The sequence below is a fragment of the Papilio xuthus genome, unplaced genomic scaffold (genome assembly GCF_000836235.2).
Source record: "Papilio xuthus unplaced genomic scaffold, Pxut_1.1 DF825017.1, whole genome shotgun sequence".
Taxonomy (NCBI): Eukaryota; Metazoa; Arthropoda; class Insecta; order Lepidoptera; family Papilionidae; genus Papilio; species Papilio xuthus.
The window spans coordinates 2,029,377-2,052,246 of NW_013533632.1; the positions used below are offsets into that span (position 1 = coordinate 2,029,377).

The 22,870-nt window shown below is 32.1% G+C and overlaps 1 protein-coding gene across 2 annotated transcripts in view; it reads left to right on the forward strand.

Moving 5' to 3' along the window:
- Positions 1-20,095, forward strand: part of BmMET2 (juvenile hormone resistence protein II) — a 49,953-nt gene extending 29,858 nt beyond the window's left edge. The window contains exons 3-11 of one of the 2 annotated variants that reach the window (XM_013324078.1): positions 10,375-10,529; positions 12,288-12,475; positions 13,434-13,602; positions 13,984-14,215; positions 14,399-14,652; positions 17,536-17,736; positions 18,355-18,913; positions 19,134-19,216; positions 19,670-20,095. In XM_013324078.1, coding sequence (XP_013179532.1) covers positions 10,375-10,529; positions 12,288-12,475; positions 13,434-13,602; positions 13,984-14,215; positions 14,399-14,652; positions 17,536-17,736; positions 18,355-18,913; positions 19,134-19,216; positions 19,670-19,984 — 2,156 coding nt within the window. In that variant the 3' untranslated portion in view covers positions 19,985-20,095. Of the gene's footprint in view, positions 1-10,374; positions 10,530-12,287; positions 12,476-13,433; positions 13,603-13,983; positions 14,216-14,398; positions 14,653-17,535; positions 18,914-19,133; positions 19,217-19,669 lie in introns of both variants that reach the window. The other variant, XM_013324077.1, reaches the window with a different exon arrangement.
- Positions 20,096-22,870: the final 2,775 nt, after the last annotated feature.

Sequence of the window (22,870 nt, forward strand, 5' to 3'; positions counted from 1 at the left end):
TCATGGATGTTCTTACGAACATAAACAAAGCCGAATAAATTAACCTGTCATGTATATTTTAGGTGTCTTATTATTTACACACTTCGTTTAACTTGAACGAGGCTATAACACTATGTGACGGTCACATTTTCCACCTATCTAATACAATCAAGGGGCTTTCAGATTATCGGAGGTTAGCCATAAATTAATTATATATTCAGCGCGTGTACCAGTCTATTCGATATACTCGCACGAATGAGTTCAATTATGTTAAATTATAAAACGTACGCCAAAGTGTTCAGTTCATCTACGACACAAAGTTGATAGGTAGAGAAATTAACGCTTGGGGGAGACAAGAGCGATGCTGTTCGTGTTTTAACATCAGACATTAACGTTAGATCCAATATAATTACATTATTTACGGCTAAAATAAGGTGAAAATAGAAGATAGAAATCAAATAGAAGAATAAGAATTATTAGACAATGGACCAAACGAGCTGCAAATTACGCTCCGAATTTATTATAATCTTGGAGAAACAAATCAACAAAAATTTAAACAATGGTATATATATAAAGTGGTACCAAGTTGTAGTGTATTGACTAAAAGCCTACTAGCATAGCATGCCGTAGCGGGTCGTAGCGTAGACTAGCGTAGCAAGCATAGCGTAGTGCAGCGTAGCAAGACATATACAGCTTAGAATAAATTATTAACAAATATTCATTGGTTATTACCATCACGTGTTAATGGATTAAAATACATTTTATAATATCTAAAACATTTATTAAAAGTTTCATTTTGTGAAATTCGACCAAAGTTATTCTATTTAATTAAATTTACTTCTAATGTTACTTGAACGTAACGATTTAAGTTTCAAATAGACTGGTAAAAAGGTATATTAATTTTATGTAAGACCTGACATCAAACGGAAATTAGTATCACAAAAATCTTTCCATCAAAGTGAAAATACACTGTGAAAATTCTGCGAATTTCAATTCCCCCAACCGCTTCCACCCTTCGCTTTACTGCAACCCTCCTTGTGCACCAGACGTCCGTTATTGTATTGACAGTTTCTATAAACTGACATAATTTTGCGAAGTATATTAAACGAATATCGGTTAATAGTAACAATTTATTTCATACTCAAAGTATAGTTTTCTCATACTAAATCTATTTGTCCCATATAAATTCAAGATGAGACTCGGTGGCTCAGGGGTCAAGAACTTGACTTGCAATCTGCAGGTCCTGAGTTCAAATCCCGCCATATACCACTGTGTTTTTCGATTACCGATTTACATATGTACATTTATCCGACTTTCTTATGGTGAAGGAAAACATGTGTGAAGTCAACCAACCCGCACTGGGTCGGCGCGGTTGACTATGGCCTAGTGACCCGTAAACTTAGGGTAGGTTCCGAGGCCCTCGGTGGGGACTTATAGTGAGCTGATGATGAAATTTAAGGTGATCCTTAATACTCTGAGTACGGCATTTAGTCCTAATTTTTTTGACATTTCAAATTACGGGAACATTAGCGGCATCTGAAGACAATTGAAAGAATAGGAGTGGAATAGGATAGACTCAAGAATAGTCTAAAAAATATTGTATCTATAAGCCAGATTCTATTTAATTATATAAGAGATAAAAAAGAATTTTTGATGAAAACAATTTGTAGAATATCTTTGTTAAAAATTGTATGAATAAAAATGAAGCAGTGGTTAATCAAAATATTTTAAATGAGAATTTAAAATTAACTATAAATTATTTCTCGGAAATATGAATATTTCGCTTGCAACATCCTTTTACACTTGGGAATGGAAGTAAAATTCAATGGTCGAAAGGAATTATAAAATTATTATTAAAAATGTTACTGTTAATTAAAAGACTGGGAAACGTGGTAAAATCGAACTGACGGTATATTGAACTTTTTTTTCAGATACTGTACGGGTTTTTATGAAATGTTTTACATTCTGAATAGCTAAAGTCCAATTATACTGGTGTCCATTTTCAACAATTGTAACTTTTGGTTTTTCATGTATGTATAGTCAGGTCAAAATCTTGCATAATTTCCATACATGTTTGTTAATTTTTTGGCTACGTAATACAAAATGTTTTCCACTAGGTCGATACTCGTTAGGTGTAACAGATTAGTGAAATAATTCAGCGTAGTAATAATACGTAGCAACACGAAAACAATTGGGGACTCGTTCAAAATGTCAATTTTACCGTAGAATTCGACTGGTGTGATACTTGTAATAGTATATATAGATGTCCCTTTTTAGTCAAAGGGAATGAAAGGGATGACAACAGTGGCTAATATAAGTGTTACGACAATGAAATTCCTCGGTTACAATGGACGTTTGTTTTAGTACAATATTAATGAGTTTCAACTACGTGTAGTTATTAATTTATTGATGTTATTTTAGTTTTATGCTAAATATAAACTAGTTGACTCTTTGTAACATTGATCGCCCGTTGAGTGTAATATAATTATTTCCACTATCGTTAATTTGAAATCGTTCTATTTATAATACTAGTTTTTAGAAAATGGTTTCCCGTTTACTTCGTACCTAATTACTTTTGTAATTTGATATCCCGTTTAATCATTCCAGCAACTATAAGTATTTTTTTTTTCGTTTTTAGAAATAAAATTTATTATAAAGCAAGTATCAAGAGTAGGCGCACGTAGTTCACATTTTTAAAGTCTAGTCAGGCTGTAAATAAAATTCTGCGATACATTCCATTTTCCTTTAGCTATACATTCAAATCATCTCCAGTAGCCGGAAGTTGAATATCCTGATTCTATTTTGTACAGGAAAAGTTCGGTGAATTTCACTTTTCCAGTACTTACTTAGGTTTTCCTTCATAAATAAGAAAATAAATTCTCAACGTTTCTTCAATTCTATACATTCCTTGCTTGTATTTTCCTTGTTGCTGTAAGATTCCAATGTTAACGCGCCTGTATGAAAACACGTTCGAAAACACACACACGAAAAAAGTATGGCAATGTACTTTATACTTTATAAGAGTGAACCTTATTTCCCAGAGTATTAGATTTTTATATGTAAAATTAATTTAAAATGTAAATTGAAAAAATCTATTAGTATCCTTAGCAGAAACTCTTTGAACGTTTTTAAGTCCTTTTTTCTTAAACATTTAATAAAGATCCAATGAAATATTTTCCTGAATACGAGTAAAGCTCTGTGAGGAGCAGTATTTTATTTTCTACTCTATAAACTAAGGCGCCTTGCTATTTTTCCAGGAAACTTGAATTACAGAAAACAAATTAATTTCACGTAAAGGGGAGGACATGAAACGAAATAGTCTTATTTATTTTATTTCATACAACACTGCGAGGAACCTTTGAATAACGGACTTAAATATAGGATGTTAGGGGTGGGAACTCTCAGCTAATCTGTTCCTTGGAGGGTAGTTCTTTATATCTATTTAGAAATCTGCTCTTTGTCTATAGTTGTCGCCGGCGACTCCGTCTGTCTGGAATTAAAAAATATAATAAGTAGCCTATCTGTTTTTTTTAGCTATGTTCTACATTCAAGCAAATTTTAATGACATTCATACTCATTTTTAGGAGATAGCTTCTAACAAACATCCATCCATCCATACATCCAAACATTCTCATTTATAATATTAGTAGGATTAGTAAGTAGCATAATATGAAAGAAAATATTTAGAACCATTAATAATCGTAAACCAGCAACCCGTCCAAGCTTCGCTCTGTACTCAAAGGTATCTAGATATATTAAATGAAATATTGGCAATTATCTACTAATATACGAGGTTTCTTTTAGCAGCTTTTGAGTTTGTACGGAATAAAGTAATAACCAGTAGCCTATGTTCTTCTTTGATTGTACAGATAATTTTTCGTCTCGAAATCATTTTACAAGTTAAGACACGACTTCTGGAAGAAAGTTCGCAAATGCTGGTCATGTTAACTTTGTCTGATTTTCTAGCGTGAAATATACTGTAATAATTTTACATTAAGAAATTAAAAAATATATTTGTTAGTACACTTTCTTAAACGATAATATGAGGAACAATAAAGTGCTTTGGTACAAGTTTTTGAGACTTTGTCTACTCTGTTTATTAGACGTTATTTTCTTCATGTTTAGGCTTGGAATTGAATTGGGTAAACGCGAAGTAATGGTGATTAGATTACACATAAACGTATGTGATCTAAAGAGATCCTCCGACCTTTTTAGATTCTTCCCTTCCATAATAACATAAAAGGATATAATAAACAATAACTCGATGCATTAGCCCATTGTCTTGGAAATTGAGATGGCTTATTGAAAGCTTTTCCATATTATCTTTATCCGTGAGAACAATGCAATATTATATTTCAACATATTTTCTGCGTGGTCAAGATTCCTCTGACCTTTTCATTCCATTAGTATTGTATTGCTTCAAATGGCATTTAATAAGTAACATTATTACTCAGAAAACAAAACACAAATATGTAAGTTTGTACGAGTAATTTAATAACGTTACTTCAGTAAACAAGAGCCAATTCATCGGTCGTCTCTGGAGGTTCGTCTCGAAACTTATTGTATTTTATTACTAAAGGATTGCTGTGGAAAATGCCGACATCTTATTGATCCAACTTAGTCAGAACAGTGTAGTGTTGGGGTCCTTAGTTTGCTGAGGTTGAGGTCACCTCCAAAACAACTGAAAAAAAGTATTAATCAATAAGATTTTTTTTCTCCCTAGACTCTATTAAATTGAACTTAAAGAGAAAACATTTTTTTTTTTAATATATCATGAAAATTGAGGACAATCGAGTTTACTTCGACAGGCAAATCATATCACAATATAATGAGAAAATAAAAGGAACGTGTAAGCGATTACTCCCATAATTTTTATCTCTTCAAGTACTTTGTTTTTCTTTATGTTCCACCGTCTCCCCACCCCCTCTCATTTTTTAAAGTGGCTAATATTCTGATAGAAGGTTGTTTTTAGGTTCGTTTGTTTGTTGGTTAGCCAACTGAATTCATTAAAGTTTCATATGTTGAATTTCAGTCGTATTACTATGAGTTATATCTCCATAAACACGTGTATGAAACAAGTTTACATCTCAGTTCGTTGACAAAAAAAGATATATTTTATACAAAAATACAAACAGCGACAGGTAAAGCTGTTAAGCGTGCTCCGAGGAAAGTATTGATTCTGATGTTTTGAGAAGTTAATAACAATCCTCTTTGCCTTTCCAATTAGGTTGTTATTTTTCTTCGCCGAAATGACGCCTACACTTTCAATACAATAGAGCCTTATATTTTCTTTATACCTTAATGATGTTTATTTCTTACTAGTAATTCGCCCTGACTTCACACGGGTTACATAAATTTTTGCTACTAGCTATTAAAATTCACATTATGACTAGACCTAATCTAAAGATTAAGGAATTGGTAAAAGTAGCACTTGAGTTTCCACTGCCGAAACTTACCGTCAGAAACATATAACATCTATGTTGTATGAATGGGAATGCGATGGACATATATATATATATATATATATATATATATATATATATATATATATATATATATATATATATATATATATATATATATATATATATTTATGCAGTGTCTACGGCTTTGGGTAAGATACATACAAACGAGTGAATAACTTGTTACTTATATTTAAAATAAAGCAGGTTGTTTATTAGGGGTTTTCTAGCTACGATGTAAAATAATTTGCACGATATCTCGAGCCGAGCACGCTACTTCCGGTGAAAATTCTTGATGTAAACCACAAATAATTCAATTTAGTATAAACTAAATTATCGTTCGCTAGCGTCCATCGCTGATCAGACTACGGGAAACTTATTTCTAGGTAAATTTTAAATATAAATGTATCAAAGAGTAAAAAGTTCAAAACTGGGGCGTTATTGCAACTTTTACTTGGTCGCTGGGTAGCTATGATGCGATACGTTTTTGTTTTTCTTATTTTTGATCATTGTATGTGCGAAAAGAGTTTTCATATTAGAATTGATTGCAATTATAGATAAAAGTTTTTTTTTAAATTCTTGTACGCCGGAGCGATGAATACCGTGTAGCTTCCCTATTCGTCCTGAAACGAATAGAATTTTATAGAACGTCATCTCTGACCCAGATGCCGCCCGGAGTAAAACACGTGTGATATGTGTTCAATATCGCGAGAATAATATCGAAAATATCCCGATATGACCTTTACACACCCAATCACAAGCAAATATTATCGACGTTGTTCAATCCATTTGGGAAATTTACTACAATACAAAAATATATTAATTTTTATCAAATACGTATAAGATCAATTTTTTTTTTATTTGCTTCGATTCAAAATCCATTATTGGGAGAGTGTGACAGAGTGAGAGTTAGAACAAAAGAAGAACACGAATAGAACAAATGTGAGTTTTAATCTACTCTGTTACTTTAATATAAAGGTAACGATCCGACTACGCCTACGGTAAAGCCTACGAAATTCGTAGCACTTTTCTATTCCATAGAACCATACTACGCAATTTCTTTCACACTATTGATCTCTACAATATTTTTTTTATTTAAATAATCCTTAAATATCAATACAACCTGGCCTCTAATTTGATATGTGTAACAGCATAAAGTCTTTAGAAGCAAATACTATGACTAGTATTTTGTAGACATTTTCTACATTAGTTCTAACAAGTTCGTCTGGAATATGCTTCAAACTTCTCAAAGCGTTGTGAAGTCACCTTGCAAATATCATGCGGCTCGATAAACCGATAAATTAACGCATAATAGTGTACATTACAGTAAGCTCAGTCAGTTAATATCTTTCAATAAAATTAATTTAATACATCTTTTCTAATAATAAAAATGCGAAGTAAAAGTAACTTTGTCTCTGTGTGTCCTTCTTTCACGCAAAAGCTACTGAACCGATTTAAGCCTGGGGAAGGCTACTTTTTAACGCGAAAAAGGGGTTGTAAGGGGTTGAAAAGGGGGTTTGGAAATTTGTATTACAAAATTGAAGTTTGTATTGGAATATGTCAGGTTTATGTGATTTTTTTGTGAGTTTAATATGTTTTGGCGTTATCTTATATATATAAAAGAAAATCGTGTTAGTTACACTATTTATAACTCAAGAACGGCTTTACCAATATGGCTGAAAATTGGTGAGCTGTGAGCCAGAAGACGGACAGAGGATACTATTGATTATTTTTTTCGATTTTTTGCCTTGAAGCTGCTTTTTATTTAACTTACAAATATTATAAATGGATGGGTGTTTGAAGATATGTCTAGAACGGATGAACAGATCACGATTAAATTTGGCATACGTATAGAACATAGTCTGAAAGAAAACATAGGCTACACTAATTAATTTTTAATTATACATGCGAACGGAGTCGCGGGCGTCAGATAGTATATTATAAGTGTTAGTGAAATAAGTAGCATAAATGATTAAAATGCTACCCAAAGTCATAATTTCACGCGAACACAATCGTGGGCGCAGCTTGTAAAAATATAATACATCTTAATTGTTGAAAAAATGTTTCAGTGAATTTCCTCTAATGCTCAAAGTTAAAGTTTTCAGCTTAATTTATCTTGATATTTATTACTCAGAATATTTTCTATTGATAGTTTAAGTGTAATTATTATTTAATTATAACCCGTGATCAAGTACAATTTCTTCGAAAATGAAATTTAAAAATTGGTATACTGATGTAGTAACTTTGAAATTCGTACCATGAAACTTCATTGTTGAAATATTTATGTTATGTCGTATATATCTATGTTTATGTACAACAGAATGGGAGAGAATATGTTATTATACAAATTCTACAACAGTGTAAACCTACACTAATTTTGTATCAGTTGCATTCTTGACGGTTAACGTCATATTTTTAAGAGCTTGTTGACTGAAGCAATGCGTATTACATATCTGTCTAGATTTAGCACATGATCACTTATGGGTTTGTTTACTCCAGCAATAGCAAGCAATTAAATTACATTGGCACATTTGTCGACGTCTGCGACTCTAATTATCGTATCGATCACGCATGTCGATCGATAAATCTTTTGTTGAAGTTTTTAGGACACCAATGTCTACAATAAATTTTGCTCTTGGTATTCATTGTTTGGATTCGCATATTATATGCAGTTGATGGCGTTTTAATTAATGTTAATAAAATGTTCAACAGATACTTTTTTTTTTTGAATATATTAAAATTTACCTTCATTTTTCTTCGCTCAGTGCACTTCCTTACAATTGTAAATTAATTTAATTAAATTTCATTTATCTTTAGTAACTTTAGTAATAATCATAATCTGCTGTATGTAAGTTGAAAAAAAAAATCGTATTCACATAAAATCACAAACGCGTTTTGTGATAGCCAATATGTCTGTCTGTCTTTGTATTAAGTCATTAAATCATATGTGCGGCAGTCCTCAAAAATAAAAGGTTGGTGAAGCAAAGGGCCCACGCCGCATACGCGTAACATCCCAAACGTATTAATTATCTGTTTGAAGTCTTTTTGAAAACAAAACAGCATATTCGTTATGAATGCTTTGATATAAAAGATAAAAAATCTTAGATTTTTTAATCTTAGACTTATATTTTTTATTTTATTTAGAGACGGTTAATGAATGGAAATTTTAGATCCAGAAAGACGGTAATTGTAAACGTAGCCGCGAGGTATGCAAGGGGTAGAGGGGAAGGAAATGCATAGCCACACCGTAGTACGATACACGAAGTATGCCTCAGGCTTATTCGTTTACAAAGCCAAACGATCCTATTACAATTTTGTACAAATGTTCAAAGGTCAGTATTGTTTTTATAAATATGAACAAACTAAAACATTTTAAAAGTACACTTTTTTAATTTACTACTCCTGTTCAGTTTCTATTATTTTTTTATAAGAGTTACACAAAGTAGCTTAGTTGATACCGTTATTTAGATATAGTAATAGGTTGTCTGTCAAGTTCTTGCCGATCTTCCAAAGTACTTTTAGAAAAAGTTTGACTTCGATTCATTGTTTTTTATGAGTTTTATACGCCTTAGAATATAGGGTGAAATAAAGTTCATTATAGACATTTTTGCCTATCTTTTTCTGAAAGGGTAAAAATATCATACAAGAAGTATATAAGATTTACGCTGTTTATTGAAGATGCTATAGCTGTAATTATTTCTCATACATCTCAGTCTTTGTAACTGAACTCTCTTCTTATATTACTCATATTCCTTTGGAAACAATCCATTCATTTCATACTTTCATGATAATTAATACAGGTAATCTTCGATATAATTTTAGTTTTGTTTAAGTGACAGCAATTCACCTGTGTAAATAAAATGCGTTTTACAATTTGATTTGTTAGTCAAAACATAAATTTAAATCTGTGTCTGGAATTCACCACGCTTGTTACCTAATACTTTAAAGAAACTGATTTAAATTGATTTGACCGATTGACTGATTTATCAATGCACAGCTGAAACTCTGGACCAGAAATTTTGGGGTTCCCGTTACTACGCAGTTGAGTTGATAATTATTTTATGCTTCAAAAATGTATTAAAACTAACCTAATGTTTAGTCGCGATTTTTATATCAGGTAGATATTTGGTTGAGCATTTTTTACTTCAGTTTTACTAATATTATAAATGCGAAAGTTTGGATGGATGTTTGGACGGAAGCGAATCTCTTTGAAATTTTATGTAGATTTAGAACACAGTCTCAAAAACACATAGGGTACTTTTTATTTCGCGAACAAAATCTAGTAATGAAATAAATACATTAATTATTAATTTAATTAAAAAGCAGGAAAGAAAATATTGCTACCGTTATTTCCCAAATATAATCCATTTTCCCCGAACACACAAAAGTTCACTAAAATATTTAAATGTCCAAGTAAGGTATAAGTAGAATGAAAAAGAGAATTAATACAAGATCAGTAACACAACGTAATAATAAGCGAAAATTGTACCGAATCAGACGTGGCCTTGCGTAGACACTGCAAAAGTCCACTGAAACCCGGCGCGTACGCAACCGGTCAATAACCCCTCGCTCAGCTGTGCGTTACCTTGCGGCCAATAAGAAGTCAATAAATTAAAAAGATGCCCGCGACATCGTGAACAGTTCCAGCCTCTGTGTTTGTGTATGAGTTTGTATAGTTGTTATAACTGTAACTGAAGAGTGTTCTGGAAAGATATTTAAGATTCCCTACGGACAGATTAGTAGTCCTGGTGGTTTCTTACGATAAGCTCGAGGGTTCACATGTTCATGAACAAATGAAGTAGCAGGTTCACTGAAATAAGTTAAATTTTGAAAGGGCTCCATGAGTAAAAGTATGACATTATCTGAACCAAACTATCCCTAGTCTTACCTTATTCATATTCACAAAGTTTCTTACTAAAATCTTTGTTCGCAGTGTTTGGCGACTCTTTACACACACCGAATCAGTTTGGAGCATCATCAGTGGAGGCTTTGATGTCTATACTAAATGGATTTATTTTAACTACAACGTATAAGGGGTTAGTGGTGGTTATTTCTCCAAATGTCGAACAATATCTTGGATACACTGAGGTAAGAAAAAACTATTTAATTTTAATTGAGTTATCTGCAAATGGGTCGTTTGAAAGATCGCAGCCAGCATAAAGAGTAAACGTGAAACTTAATTAACATATTGGTAAGGGACTACGAACAATCGAGGTGAAAATCACACGGGGGAATTCTCCTCTGACGTAACACCTTCTATAACGATATTGCTATTCTTCTCAATCTCTTGGAAATAATAAGAAATAACAACAATGTGAAACCCATCCGACTAATGGTATAGAAATAGTTGAAGTTTCAATTTAGAAAAAGCACTTACCTGGCTCTCTCTCTACGAACAAATGGACATATGGTATTTTATCGTTTTTCATAATATTATTATTTCTGTAGATAATGTGTACAAGATTTAAGTAAATTCAAACTTAGCTATTATTTTACAGTTTACCTGCGAATATTTTGCGATCGTGTAAATTCCCGTATCGTTAATGGAATTTGATCCTTCCTTAATTGAACTCTATGCTACTCTGAGTATATGTAACGCTTTATTACCAGTGTTCAATATTCTTCCTTTCATTATTTAGTAACATCTCCACATTTTCAACATTAGTTAATTAAGGACCAATTCATTAAGTAACGAAGCGTTAGCTACTTAGTGTTGTTGTAATCGTTTTTTTGGTAATAATAAAAATCGATTTCTAAAAATCAAACTGGCACATAAAAAAGACGATGCCTTTACAAAAATATTTTCGATCAATTTCTTAAAAATAAAATATTTTTAGTTTGGCTGCCAGCAATCTAGTTGCATGACAAATCAAAAAGTCAAATAAAAATGAAGCCTTTCAACGAGTGAAAATATCTTTTAATTGTTAGTCAAAGCTAATGGAAAATCCTGCGTATTTGTACTTCAAACACTTTATTGGATTAGACCAAAGTGAATACGTATTTTTGATAGAGTGAAACTCGTCAACAAAAGGGTCGACAAGTGGTTGACTGCAAGCGGCCAGCATACGGTCGGCAGCATTTTAAGCGCGGAATACAATGTAGAGTCCGTGTATGGCGACCACATAGATATTCACCCTTAGATTCCTAGAAAACAGTTATTGCCCGTTGCGTTGGAGGTTCAATCAATCTGTAGGGTATTTTTGTAGCGTGGAACTAATGAAACTTTGTAAACGAACAAACTAAATTGATCAAACGTTTGAGCGATTGACAAAGTTGATTGAAGTCCTGCATGAACAATATTAAAAGCTTTTTACAAATATGACGCGATGTAACGAAAATTTAAATGTGACTCGAAACTTTCATCTACATAATTCCATTTAGGTTATTAGTGCTACAAAATATTTACAAATTGACGAAAAATTGCCTTTGAAAAAAATTCAGAACAACTGTTTAAATCGAGTGTTCTATTTTAATTTTAGTAATTTCGATACACGATAACTACTAGATAGTAATCTGATTAACAATCATTATTGATTAATATGAACAGGATTAAATCTGAAGCTTAGTGAATCTGCAATAATGGAGACTTATAGATCAATGGACATCAAATTGCACTTGCTTCTATGATTTCGCGAAGAGTTTCCATGCATTATCTATCGTTATTCCGACCCAGTGACTCCATAAATAAATACAATTTTATAACAAGGTCTGAAGAACAACAGAGTTGAAAAAAATATAATTTTTTAAATATTTCTATTTGCATTTGAAAAAACTCGCAAAATATTTTAATTTGACAATAATAAGATGACATTCTGAAACAAATTAAAAATTAATAAACTCTTTCAGTTGGATCTAATTGGTCATAATATTATAAATATCATTCATGAAGAGGATCAACAGAAGATGTTAGGCCAGTTGCTTCCAAAGAGTTTCCTCTTAGGGCCCAATGACGAAATACTTTTCCCTGAAGATCCAGAGTCCAAAGAAAGAGTCACAGAGGCACTAAGAAATGAAAGGAGATATTTCAACATCAGGTAACACACGACTTTGTTTCTTTACAAAGAGACAAATAAAGCGGAGATTACTAATTTTAAATTTTTAAGTTTTGGTTTAATAATGATACGGGACCAATCTAATACAAATTGGAAACTGAAAAACGATGATTATATTAAAATCAAAATTCAGCAGGTAAGTACGGGTTATTGTCGGATCGCACGCATGCTAGTGGAAACGCTTTCGTAGACACCCGCGGCTGCTCCTGCACTGAGACAAGCCTCCCCAATACTTCATAGACGGGCGCGCCGGATTAATAAGCACGACCCTTACACGTCCTTGGGGATGGCTTACGGGTCCCTCCTAACTTTCGTTTTTATTAATCGTAGTTTAGTAAACAGCTGAGCGAATTGCTAAGTTAACATTATGAGCGGTCTTAATATCTAGTAAGAAATTATTTGTGTCTTAATGCTGAATGTAGCAAATACTTTCTTCTTCATGCGACTATTTTCGAACTATTTATATTTCTCGAGACTTGTCTGCTCTAATGTACTTAATCTTACGTCCGGCTTCTGAAATATTTTTCATTTAAAATTACAACACCTATAGACCTCTGCCATTTAGATTAAATACATGCAGAAGTTCAAGAAACTGAAGAAGGAGTTACGTGAGTTACGATTTAATTGTAATTTAAATCGATGGTCTTTTCAGAAACCTAGTGTAAGGCTTGCGCCAATAGCGATTTTGAAGCGATTGATTATTGTATAACTAAGCATGCTTTAACTTTGTGTGAGATTTCTCTGAATGTTAGAAACAAAACGTCATAAAAAATCCGCTTTTATATATTTATACTGCAATAAAAATGTGGAAAGCAAATATATGAATTATTTTACATTAATATTTCCGTGATAATTGTAGCGTAAATAATATGCCAGTTGTGCGAAACCTACGTAGAGTTGGTTAAGGATTTGAAGATAGTTATCATTTTCAATTCAACAGGTTCAAAAAAAATGGTCAACGAAGTGAAAAGCACAAATACCTCAGCTGTAACATTGAAGGTTCCTTCAGGAAATCAGACAGAGCTGATATAAGTAACAATCGACATACTCAAATGGTACGACGTCTTCGAGCAAGGGGTCGGAACTGGTGCTCAAGCGGAAACGACGTGGTAAGTGTCATCTCCTCAAGAGATGGAATACCAAGATCCCGATCTCCGGTATTAATATGAAATTTTATAAGCATTATAAGCCTCTACATTGTTCTGATTGAGAAAGGGAAAATTAAACTTTTATCTCATTATCAGATAACAAAATTGGTCCAGTAGTTTATTTATTAGAAGAAGTAAACTGTCTCCGTCTCGTTAGTACGGAGAAACAGAATTTTTAATTATCTTTCCTCAAGCATACTTTAAAAGTTAATAACGCAACTAGATATAATGAATAATTAAAGTTATGAGCTTTTAGTCTACCAACGCTCTGGGATATATTAAATATTTTTGTCGTGACTTGTAATTATGTGCTTTATTTCTCACATATATTATTTATTCCAGGTGTTTATTGGCGTTGTGAGACCTTATATTGAGACGTTTGTCACTGAGAGTAAACTCAATTCATGCCTCATGGAGTATCGCACGCGACATTCTATCGACGGTGAAATCATAAACTGTGACTCAAGAATCTCCGTGGCTACAGGCTACATGGCAAGCGAAGTTAGGGGTGTTAATGCAATGAACTTCATGCATCGGGACGACGTCCGATGGGTCATAGTAGCGTTGAGAGAAAGTAAGTATTAACAATTTTTTTCACTCTGTTTTCGAACTATTCCGAATCTATTTTTTGTGTATACATTTTTGGTAGTAAAATTAATTAACATGTCTAAAATGTAAAAAAAAATATTCAAGCTGTTAACTGGTCGAAGCATACCAGGATTAGCTACTTAAAGTAAAACATTTTTTTCCATTTCAGTGTACGACCACCATCGTTTGTCGGGAGAATCCTGTTACCGTTTGATGACAAAATGTGGGAGCTTCGTGTATATGCGTACTCAAGGATTTTTGGAGGTCGATAAAGATACAGGATCGGTAACTAGTTTTGTTTGCATCAACAAAGTTGTAGATAGAGAAGAAGGCAAACTACTCAACATGGCAATGAAAAAGAAATTCATGATGTTAGTGAACAACACTGATGAAACACCACCAGAGGATAATGATGATGAAGAGGTACGTAATAGATTTATTTTTGTCTACGTCCATGGCTGTGTTCAGTACACAAGAAAAGGGTAATACTAATTCTAGAAACTTCATAATATTTTCCTGAAATGGCCTTCCAACTTGTAGCATCATTAAATTTGTAAGGCTTATGCGCCTGGGAGGCTATGTAATAGTTGTAAAATTACTTTGATAAACAGAATTAACTTTAAATTTTTGTACATACTTTTTAGTAGTGCTGATACGATTAGAAAATCAAATTGTTGTGCTATTTCCTTTTAAATAATTGTTAATTTCTCCCAATGAATCTCGGGCTTCTATTAACCATTTTGTGGTAGTCAAAAATTGTCTATTTCGTTCCACACCTAGTAGTGTTTTGATGAATAATCCAAAGTAAGTAGTGCAAAGCATCTTTAATGAAACATACTTATAATAAATTAAAGTTGCAAAAGTAAACTTTAAGTTGATTAATTCAATTAGTGATAAAACACTGCACGTTCAGTATAAAGATACTGAACGTACAGTGTTTGACATAAACTTTGAAATAAGTTCCAAACCGATGCTGTACCTTTGTTTGTATTGTTACAATTGGTTATATGTATTTGGACTATTGCCAAAATTTGGTAATCTAAGCTGAGCAACGAAAGGCGGGTTCTCTTAAGTACCCACCCCCTAAATTCGTGAATTCTGAGTGGGCGTTGTATTCTTTCCGTGTCTTCGCCAACCCCAAAGCTAATAAACTTACGCTTGCCTTAAGTTGAACTAAGTTTAACCAAGTTATCCAAATTTGCATTCTTTACACTATAGGAAAAAGAATAATGCATTCATTTTATGTCAGGAAAATAGATAAGTGACCAGAACATAAAAAATGAAAGCAGCTGCTCTGCTGCATGATTTTTTTTTGTTTTAATAAACACAACCAAAGTAATTTTAATGTTATTTTGACTTAACTCAATAATGATAAAAGGTTTAATAGCCGAGAAAATTATTTCAAAACAACTGAAATTTAGTACAAAGCATCATAACTTTACGTAAGTACGTAAGCAGTTGTTCCTAAAATTTACGATAACAGGAAATTCGTTCTACTAAGTACTGGTTAGTTGGAAACAGGGATGAATATGCAATCAGTTGGAAATGGAAATAATAATACGGTAGTGTTAATAAAGAAATTAATTAAAAATCTCAAGAATCGTACTAATATTTGCTTTTTAGTTAATTATATTATAAATGAATGTATGAAATATATAGATATATGGATGTTTATGAAAAGGTATCTCCAGAACTGCTAAATGGATCACGCTTCTACAACTATGCCAAATTTCAGCGAGATCCATGCAACCTTTCTGGAGATACACAAACGTCCAATGATTCATACATTCGTATTTATATTATATTAATAAGGAACACAAAATATTGATCTTAATATCTTACTTCATAATATAATGTTATAAATGCAAAAGTATAAATGCAAATACTCAAGATATCTCGGTGAAATTTGGCTTGAATGTTGATCATAATTTGGAAGAATACGAAGGCTACAAAGCCGCGCGGACAGAGTCGCGGGCGACAGCTTATACTTATTGGTTGTAAAATAAGTACAAAGGCTTACCTGTGTGAGCTTCCACTTATTCAGACGCACACAACCTTAATAGCAGTGACGTCAAACTGGATCCAATGCGTTGTTAAAATATCGACTGTATGAGTATAGCGCGAAGGTTTAAAATTTCGTGCACGCCCAAGGGGTTAAGTTTTCCCCGAGTGAAATAGGAACAGATGTAATATATCTTCATAGGTTGTGAATTTAGTGCGAAGCTGCTCAGTAGTCCTGTAACGGCCACAGCGGCTGCCAGTATTATTTTAACGTTCAAAAGAGACTGACGTGCGTCTTAACGTTAAGGGTTCGGATATTTGGTGGTGGGAACTTTACTAGTTTTTTAATTATTAGAACAGTGTTAGAGATCGGATTTTTTTCTCGAACATTTAAATATAACTAGGATTAAATAAAATAATGTGTAATATTAAGTGTTTTATGCTGTTTTATAAACATGTTTATATATTTAAAGAATTTTATAAACTTATACAAATCAAGTGACAGTGACTGTAAATTAGCATTTTTATTTTTTAGTTTATATTTATTTATATTTCTTTTTAAACCAAAAAAACTTTCAAGAACAGTGTTGGAACAGTTATTAAAACAATTGAGTGATTTTTGAGGTGTTGGTTGTCTACGACAGGTTTGCTATGACTTTTTTATTATTTTTCTAACATTATAAATGCAAATATTTGGAAGGAACGATGGATTTATGTTTGTTATAAGGCATCTTCAGGACGGCTGAATGGATCTCGCAGAAATTTGCATAGATGTAGAAAATAGTTCTGAAAAACACGTAGGCTACTTTTTATTTTAAATTTTCGTGCGGACTGAGTCGCGAGCAACAGCTAGCTTAATATTAAGTAAAAAAGTTACTTAATCATATATTTTTAAGTTTGGAAAGTTTTAATTTATGTGTTTTTTTCACTTTTAAAAAAATATATAATGCTAATGCGTTTTTATGTATTAAATATCACCCGTTTTTAATTGTACTAAAATGATGAGACTTGTAGCGACATATAAAAACTTTTGCGACATTTCATGCTTAGACTAAATCATAGGAATGTGTTTTGTTCTGAAAAGAAAAAAATTAAAAAAAAGAGTTGCGAACGCAGTGCCACCTTTAGAACTCAATGGTATTTAACTAGATTCGAAAAATATTGCATTGCATTAAACATTTGTTTATCTTAAAATTAAAAAAAAAATGAAAGCGTGCAAATCAATGAAATGGACGGAACTAAAATTATGATCATTATTGTTTCATTCGTTTAAATTTGTGGATAACGTGTTCTTTTTTGTTGTAGGTTAACGACAGGCAAGGTTTACGAGTCGAAGATCCACAACAGTTGCAGAAAGTTATCCTTCACTTGGTAACCAATTTACCATCTCCCTGTCGTACTACTCCATCGAATTCGCCATCCGAAGAAGAGCGATCACCCTATCGGCTATCTATAATTCCTCCTAAAAAAGAGAGGATAGTTAACGCTATAGATAAAATATACAACGTAATACATTGTTTTAAATATATTCCTAGCTCTTTAAGATATACGAAAGAAAATTTACCCAACAGTTTACAGCGCGAAGAAAACGAATCCGACACTATGGCGTCTAATCCTGATAAACCCGATAAACCTGATAAACCTGGTAAAGCTAAAAAGTCCAAGAAATCCAAAAAATCCAACCCAGACAGACATCCAACAGATCCCGATTCATCAACAACAAATATTAGCCAACCTGAAACAGATACTAACACCCAGCCCGTTAATATAGACCCATTTATTTTTTCCCCTGATATATATCCTGGAACGTCAACGGAAATAACGCCTCAAGCCGGACCATCAGGCTTACAGAGACCGATCGACCCCTTTGTACTACGACGACTTTACATGACTGAACTGGAATACAATGCTGAGGATCATAACCAAGTTGCGAGTACTATTGAAGATAGTACCAAAACTTACGCGGTTATGATCCCAGCGATTGTATCCGGTAAGTTTGGTGAGCGTCGTAGTACTACTTCTTTTGATTCTAATCGTTATATACAACCCTTATGTCCAACGCCAGATGTCGATGTACGTCAACCGGAGCCAACCACCAATCCGGTTCAATATCGCTCATTCCAGGAGCCTTCGTCGAGTAATATGAGGCAGTTAGAAAATCCAGCCCCAGACCATCGGGAGAGTCATGCGCAAGCGTCAGGGTCGTTTCTTCCTTATCAAGTGCCCGGATACGGCATCAATTATCCATGTGGTTCAAGTGCTTATCATCCACATAGTGGTGCCTTTTACCCTGATCTAATACCTATTTATCAACCACCATGGCACTATGGTACTTATGGATCAAGGTATATTAGCGAGAATTTGCCATCACAAGCAATTCAAACGGTTCAGCCTGGTCCTTCGAGACCACCACCTATACCGTATTATCCTATACCATATCCATATGATCCCTCAAGGCAATACGGTTACCCAACATATGTGCCGGAATATTGCAACATATATCAGCAATATCAACCCCAAGCTGAAGTTAAAAGGCATTACCATACCACTGAAACTGAAGTAGTTCCAAGTAAACGTCAACACGTCGACAGAACCGCAACTAGTACACAATCAATGTACTTACAAGAAAGCAGACAGGAATCCATGACCACGACCCAAGAGGACCTACTTTCATTTCTTGAAGGTACTTAAATTTGAATAAGAAATATTTTCAGATGTTCTATGTCCAGCAGTGGAATGACATAAATATGATGATGATGATGATGATTAGGATGATGATGATGATGATGATGGTGGTGATGATGATGATGGTGGTGATGATGATGATGATGATGATGGTGATGGTGATGATGATGATGATGAAATTTATAACAGTGTAATATTAAATCAAATTTTATTTTTAGATTTTACTTTACCTGTTCACCAGTCACAAGTCGAAGAGAGTGATGTTTTAGATGACTTCGTTAATAGGAATTTGCACCTTAATGTAAGTATGTCTTATAAAACGATGATTTCCGAATTTCGAACAAATTTCGATTTCATAATTCATAATGCGAGTTTTTCTTTTGCATTCAATCTGCGAATTATTAAACGAGGTATTATTTCGAAGCGCTGACAAACTATTGCAAAATAAATGTAAGCTAGCTGCTGCGAATACTTTAATAATTGTTGCTATCTAATAATATGCAGCGCTGATTCTCTGCGATGAACTTATGGCATTTATTATATTCGACGTACTATTTTTTAACAAACTTTCTCATCCATTATGTACCTCGCTTGCGTATAGTTAATTAATTATTTTGATTACGATATACATTGTAAATATTACGATTTGGGCTGCACCATTCCACCAACAGTTGAACGCTGCGCTTGAGCATATTTTTTTTTCATATTATTGTTTTTTTTTATTTGTTTTACTTAAAAATAAAATTATTTAAAGATGCCTCATGACCGTGCATGGGAAGAACAAGAACTAGGACTAATTTTGGCATTATTGGAGGAAAATTCTCCTGAAGTACCAATAGATCCGGAATTTGATTTGCCAGAGGTAGATATCGTCCACGAAATAAGTTCTACAATGCCTTTGACTTCACATGAGGGTGCAGGATCAAGTGATGCACAAGCTGGTCTCCAATATGAAACCGAAGAACCAAATCTCGACTTCTTAATGAACCTTACAGATGTAGAAGAAACTGTCCATTATTTGTCGAGAAAAGTAGAAATAATTAAAGCGATAGAAACATTAAAAAAGTAGAAACAGTTATGTACTTTACATAAGTGTATTCAAGTAAATGTTCTTTGGCTTTAATAAATTCAACTTCTTGTATTCCAAAGGACAATTTTGAAACTGATTTTTTTCTAAATTATATGTCTAAAAATTCAACATTAATAACTATGTAAATATTTAAGTTTCATAATTAATGCTTACATAAATATGTAAGTACTGTTTAATTGGCAATTAAAAATTATAAGGTACTATTACGAATTAAAAAAAAATACGTAATAAGTACAGTACCACAGACTTTAGGGGTGTACTTAATTGTCCTGTCTTGATCAATATCTAAGGTTATGAATCTCAGAGCTATATAAAAAAAAAACAAAATTGCTTGTTTAATTATTTGCTCATTCAAAGCATTTAGTAACAATATGTATAATTTCGTGCCATACAGTTTACAATTTGTAAAAAAAGACTGGTTAGATTTGATCATCAAACATATTATTTGTAATTTAAAATTAAAAAAAAAGTTTGTTATTTTTTATTTGTTAAGCCAAGTGAAGATATTTTTATATCTTTGTCTGTATGTATTTGATTAAAATATTTCATTGTATATTATCATTGTATAAACTTCACATAATAGTATTAAAGATATTTCTCTAATTTCATTAAAAGTGTACGTACATTGAGTTTTATCGACTTATTGCAAGACTGATTTTTTTTTATATTTTCATAATCATCTTAGCCATCAATGATTCTTAAAGCATTTGAATAAAAATATTATATCCAGTGTTTGTTATTAATAATGAGGTTATTTGTCAAATTAAAATAAGATTTATTAAGATTGTTAATTGAGTATTATATATTATTCGTTTCAACCAGTTTCGTATATATTTCCGATAATTTTTTTATGTATATAATAATTATAAAAATAAAAAAAAATGTTACCTTGTAAATTGAATTTGCATTGAATTTTTTAAATGAATAATTCATAAAAGTATTTGTTACACTACGAAAACTTTAGGTAGTTGAAATAAAAAGCTTATAAAGTTTTCGCCAAAAGTAGTAATTAACAATAAATCCCATGTAATTAGTTTTACTTGAATTATTATTATTATTTTTAGGTATATATTAAATAGGTGCAGGGCAGTTACTTGGGATACATATTATAAAATAACTTTCTATTATATAAAGAACACAGGTGGGCACAGTTAATCGAAACGTTAACTTCGTTAATCGTTAGTTCATTAATTAAAAAAGTTAAAGTCGTTAACCCTTAAAATGTTAAATTCTCAAAAATTTTACGCAAGTTAAAGTGCACATCACACATGCACGCGCACTTTGCATACATCAATTATCAACTCGTTCGAACACTATTCGGATAGCCGACGGTTGCGAAAACAAAGCCAAACTTACGCCCGTGGCGGTGCGCGTAATTTAAACAAAATGAAAGCACATTACCTAGTGCCTAATGTAACAAGAGTGTTAATACTTTTAAAAGATACCTTGAAAGTTAATTTAAATCTTAACTTTGTTAATTAATGGATTAACAAGTTAATGCCCACCTTTTATAAACAAGTTAAGTACTAGGATACTTCTGTATTTGATAATGGTGAAGGTATTATATAAGAAACATAAAAGTGGAATGATGAGTCTTAGAATTTTCAAAACTGCCCTCAGGGCGAAAAGTTTCACAAAAATTTTAAGTCATGTAAAATAGAACGGAATGTGATAAATTTTACGTATATAGTTTGTAAAATAATATCATAACTATGTCGTTATCAATCAATGTACAAAATAGTTATTACGGGATGCGCACGCGCATACAAAAGGCTAGGTAATTCTTAAGACGCACCATTACATCTTTTAGAACAAAAGTTACGTATTTGCGAGTATTGTAAAGGTTTGAACAGATTATGAAAAATCTTAAACCTTAAGATAATAAATATAAGAATTTCCTTACATTTTATTAACTTTAGATTTTTAATGTTAAGATTTTATTGGAAATAAATTATAGTGTGACATGTCTATCTGACCCGGTAAATCAGGCGTTGCTATGGTTAATTATGTCAGAACAATCATAAGCATAGAAAATCATGTAATAGAAAAAAAAAACATGACAAGAATGACAATACCGGAAAGCGAAACATTTTTGATATAGACAGAGAGGCGCTATTGCAGTACAAAAATTAGTTTAACTTAACCTTACCGGATCAGATGACTTAGTCCGTCTTTAGACATATATTATGCTCATTTTCAGTTAAAAAAATGAACACGTTAAAAATTGTTATAATGACACGTTTTATTATAAGAAGGCACGAAGGTATTTTGTATATTCTGGTAAAAACATTTTTTTTATTTTACTAATTAGACTTCAGAAGATCTCTTTTATCGTTAAAACTATGCTTATAGGTTTGAAGATCAAAAATTGTTATTTAAATATTTCAGCAAATTTAAACACAAGTTACTTTTATATTTATTTTAATTAATATTGTTTTCAAAGTCTGTTGATTTGTTTGTTATTAAGAAAGAAAAATGTATTATAATTTTATAGTTTTATTTTTGTAATTGTTGTAATTTTTAATGTATGTATAACATTTGGTAATTTATAAAGCCTATTAAAGATGTTTCAAAATCATACCTTGTTATCGATGTAGTATCAATCTCAACATTTAACACTATGTTTGTCAAAATTAAGGAGATTATGTCTCTGTATTTAATAAATCTTTAAGAAAAACGCCATTTTATTTAAAAATAAATTCCAGCTTGATGCATCTTGACAGACAACAAATTAATCCTATAAGGGTTCCATTTTTTCCAAAATTTCGCAAAATCATTCACTAGAGTTAGTTATCACATAAGATTTAGTGAACCCATGGTTTCCAATCCCGAATTTGTGATATAAAAAAATAAAAAAATAATACA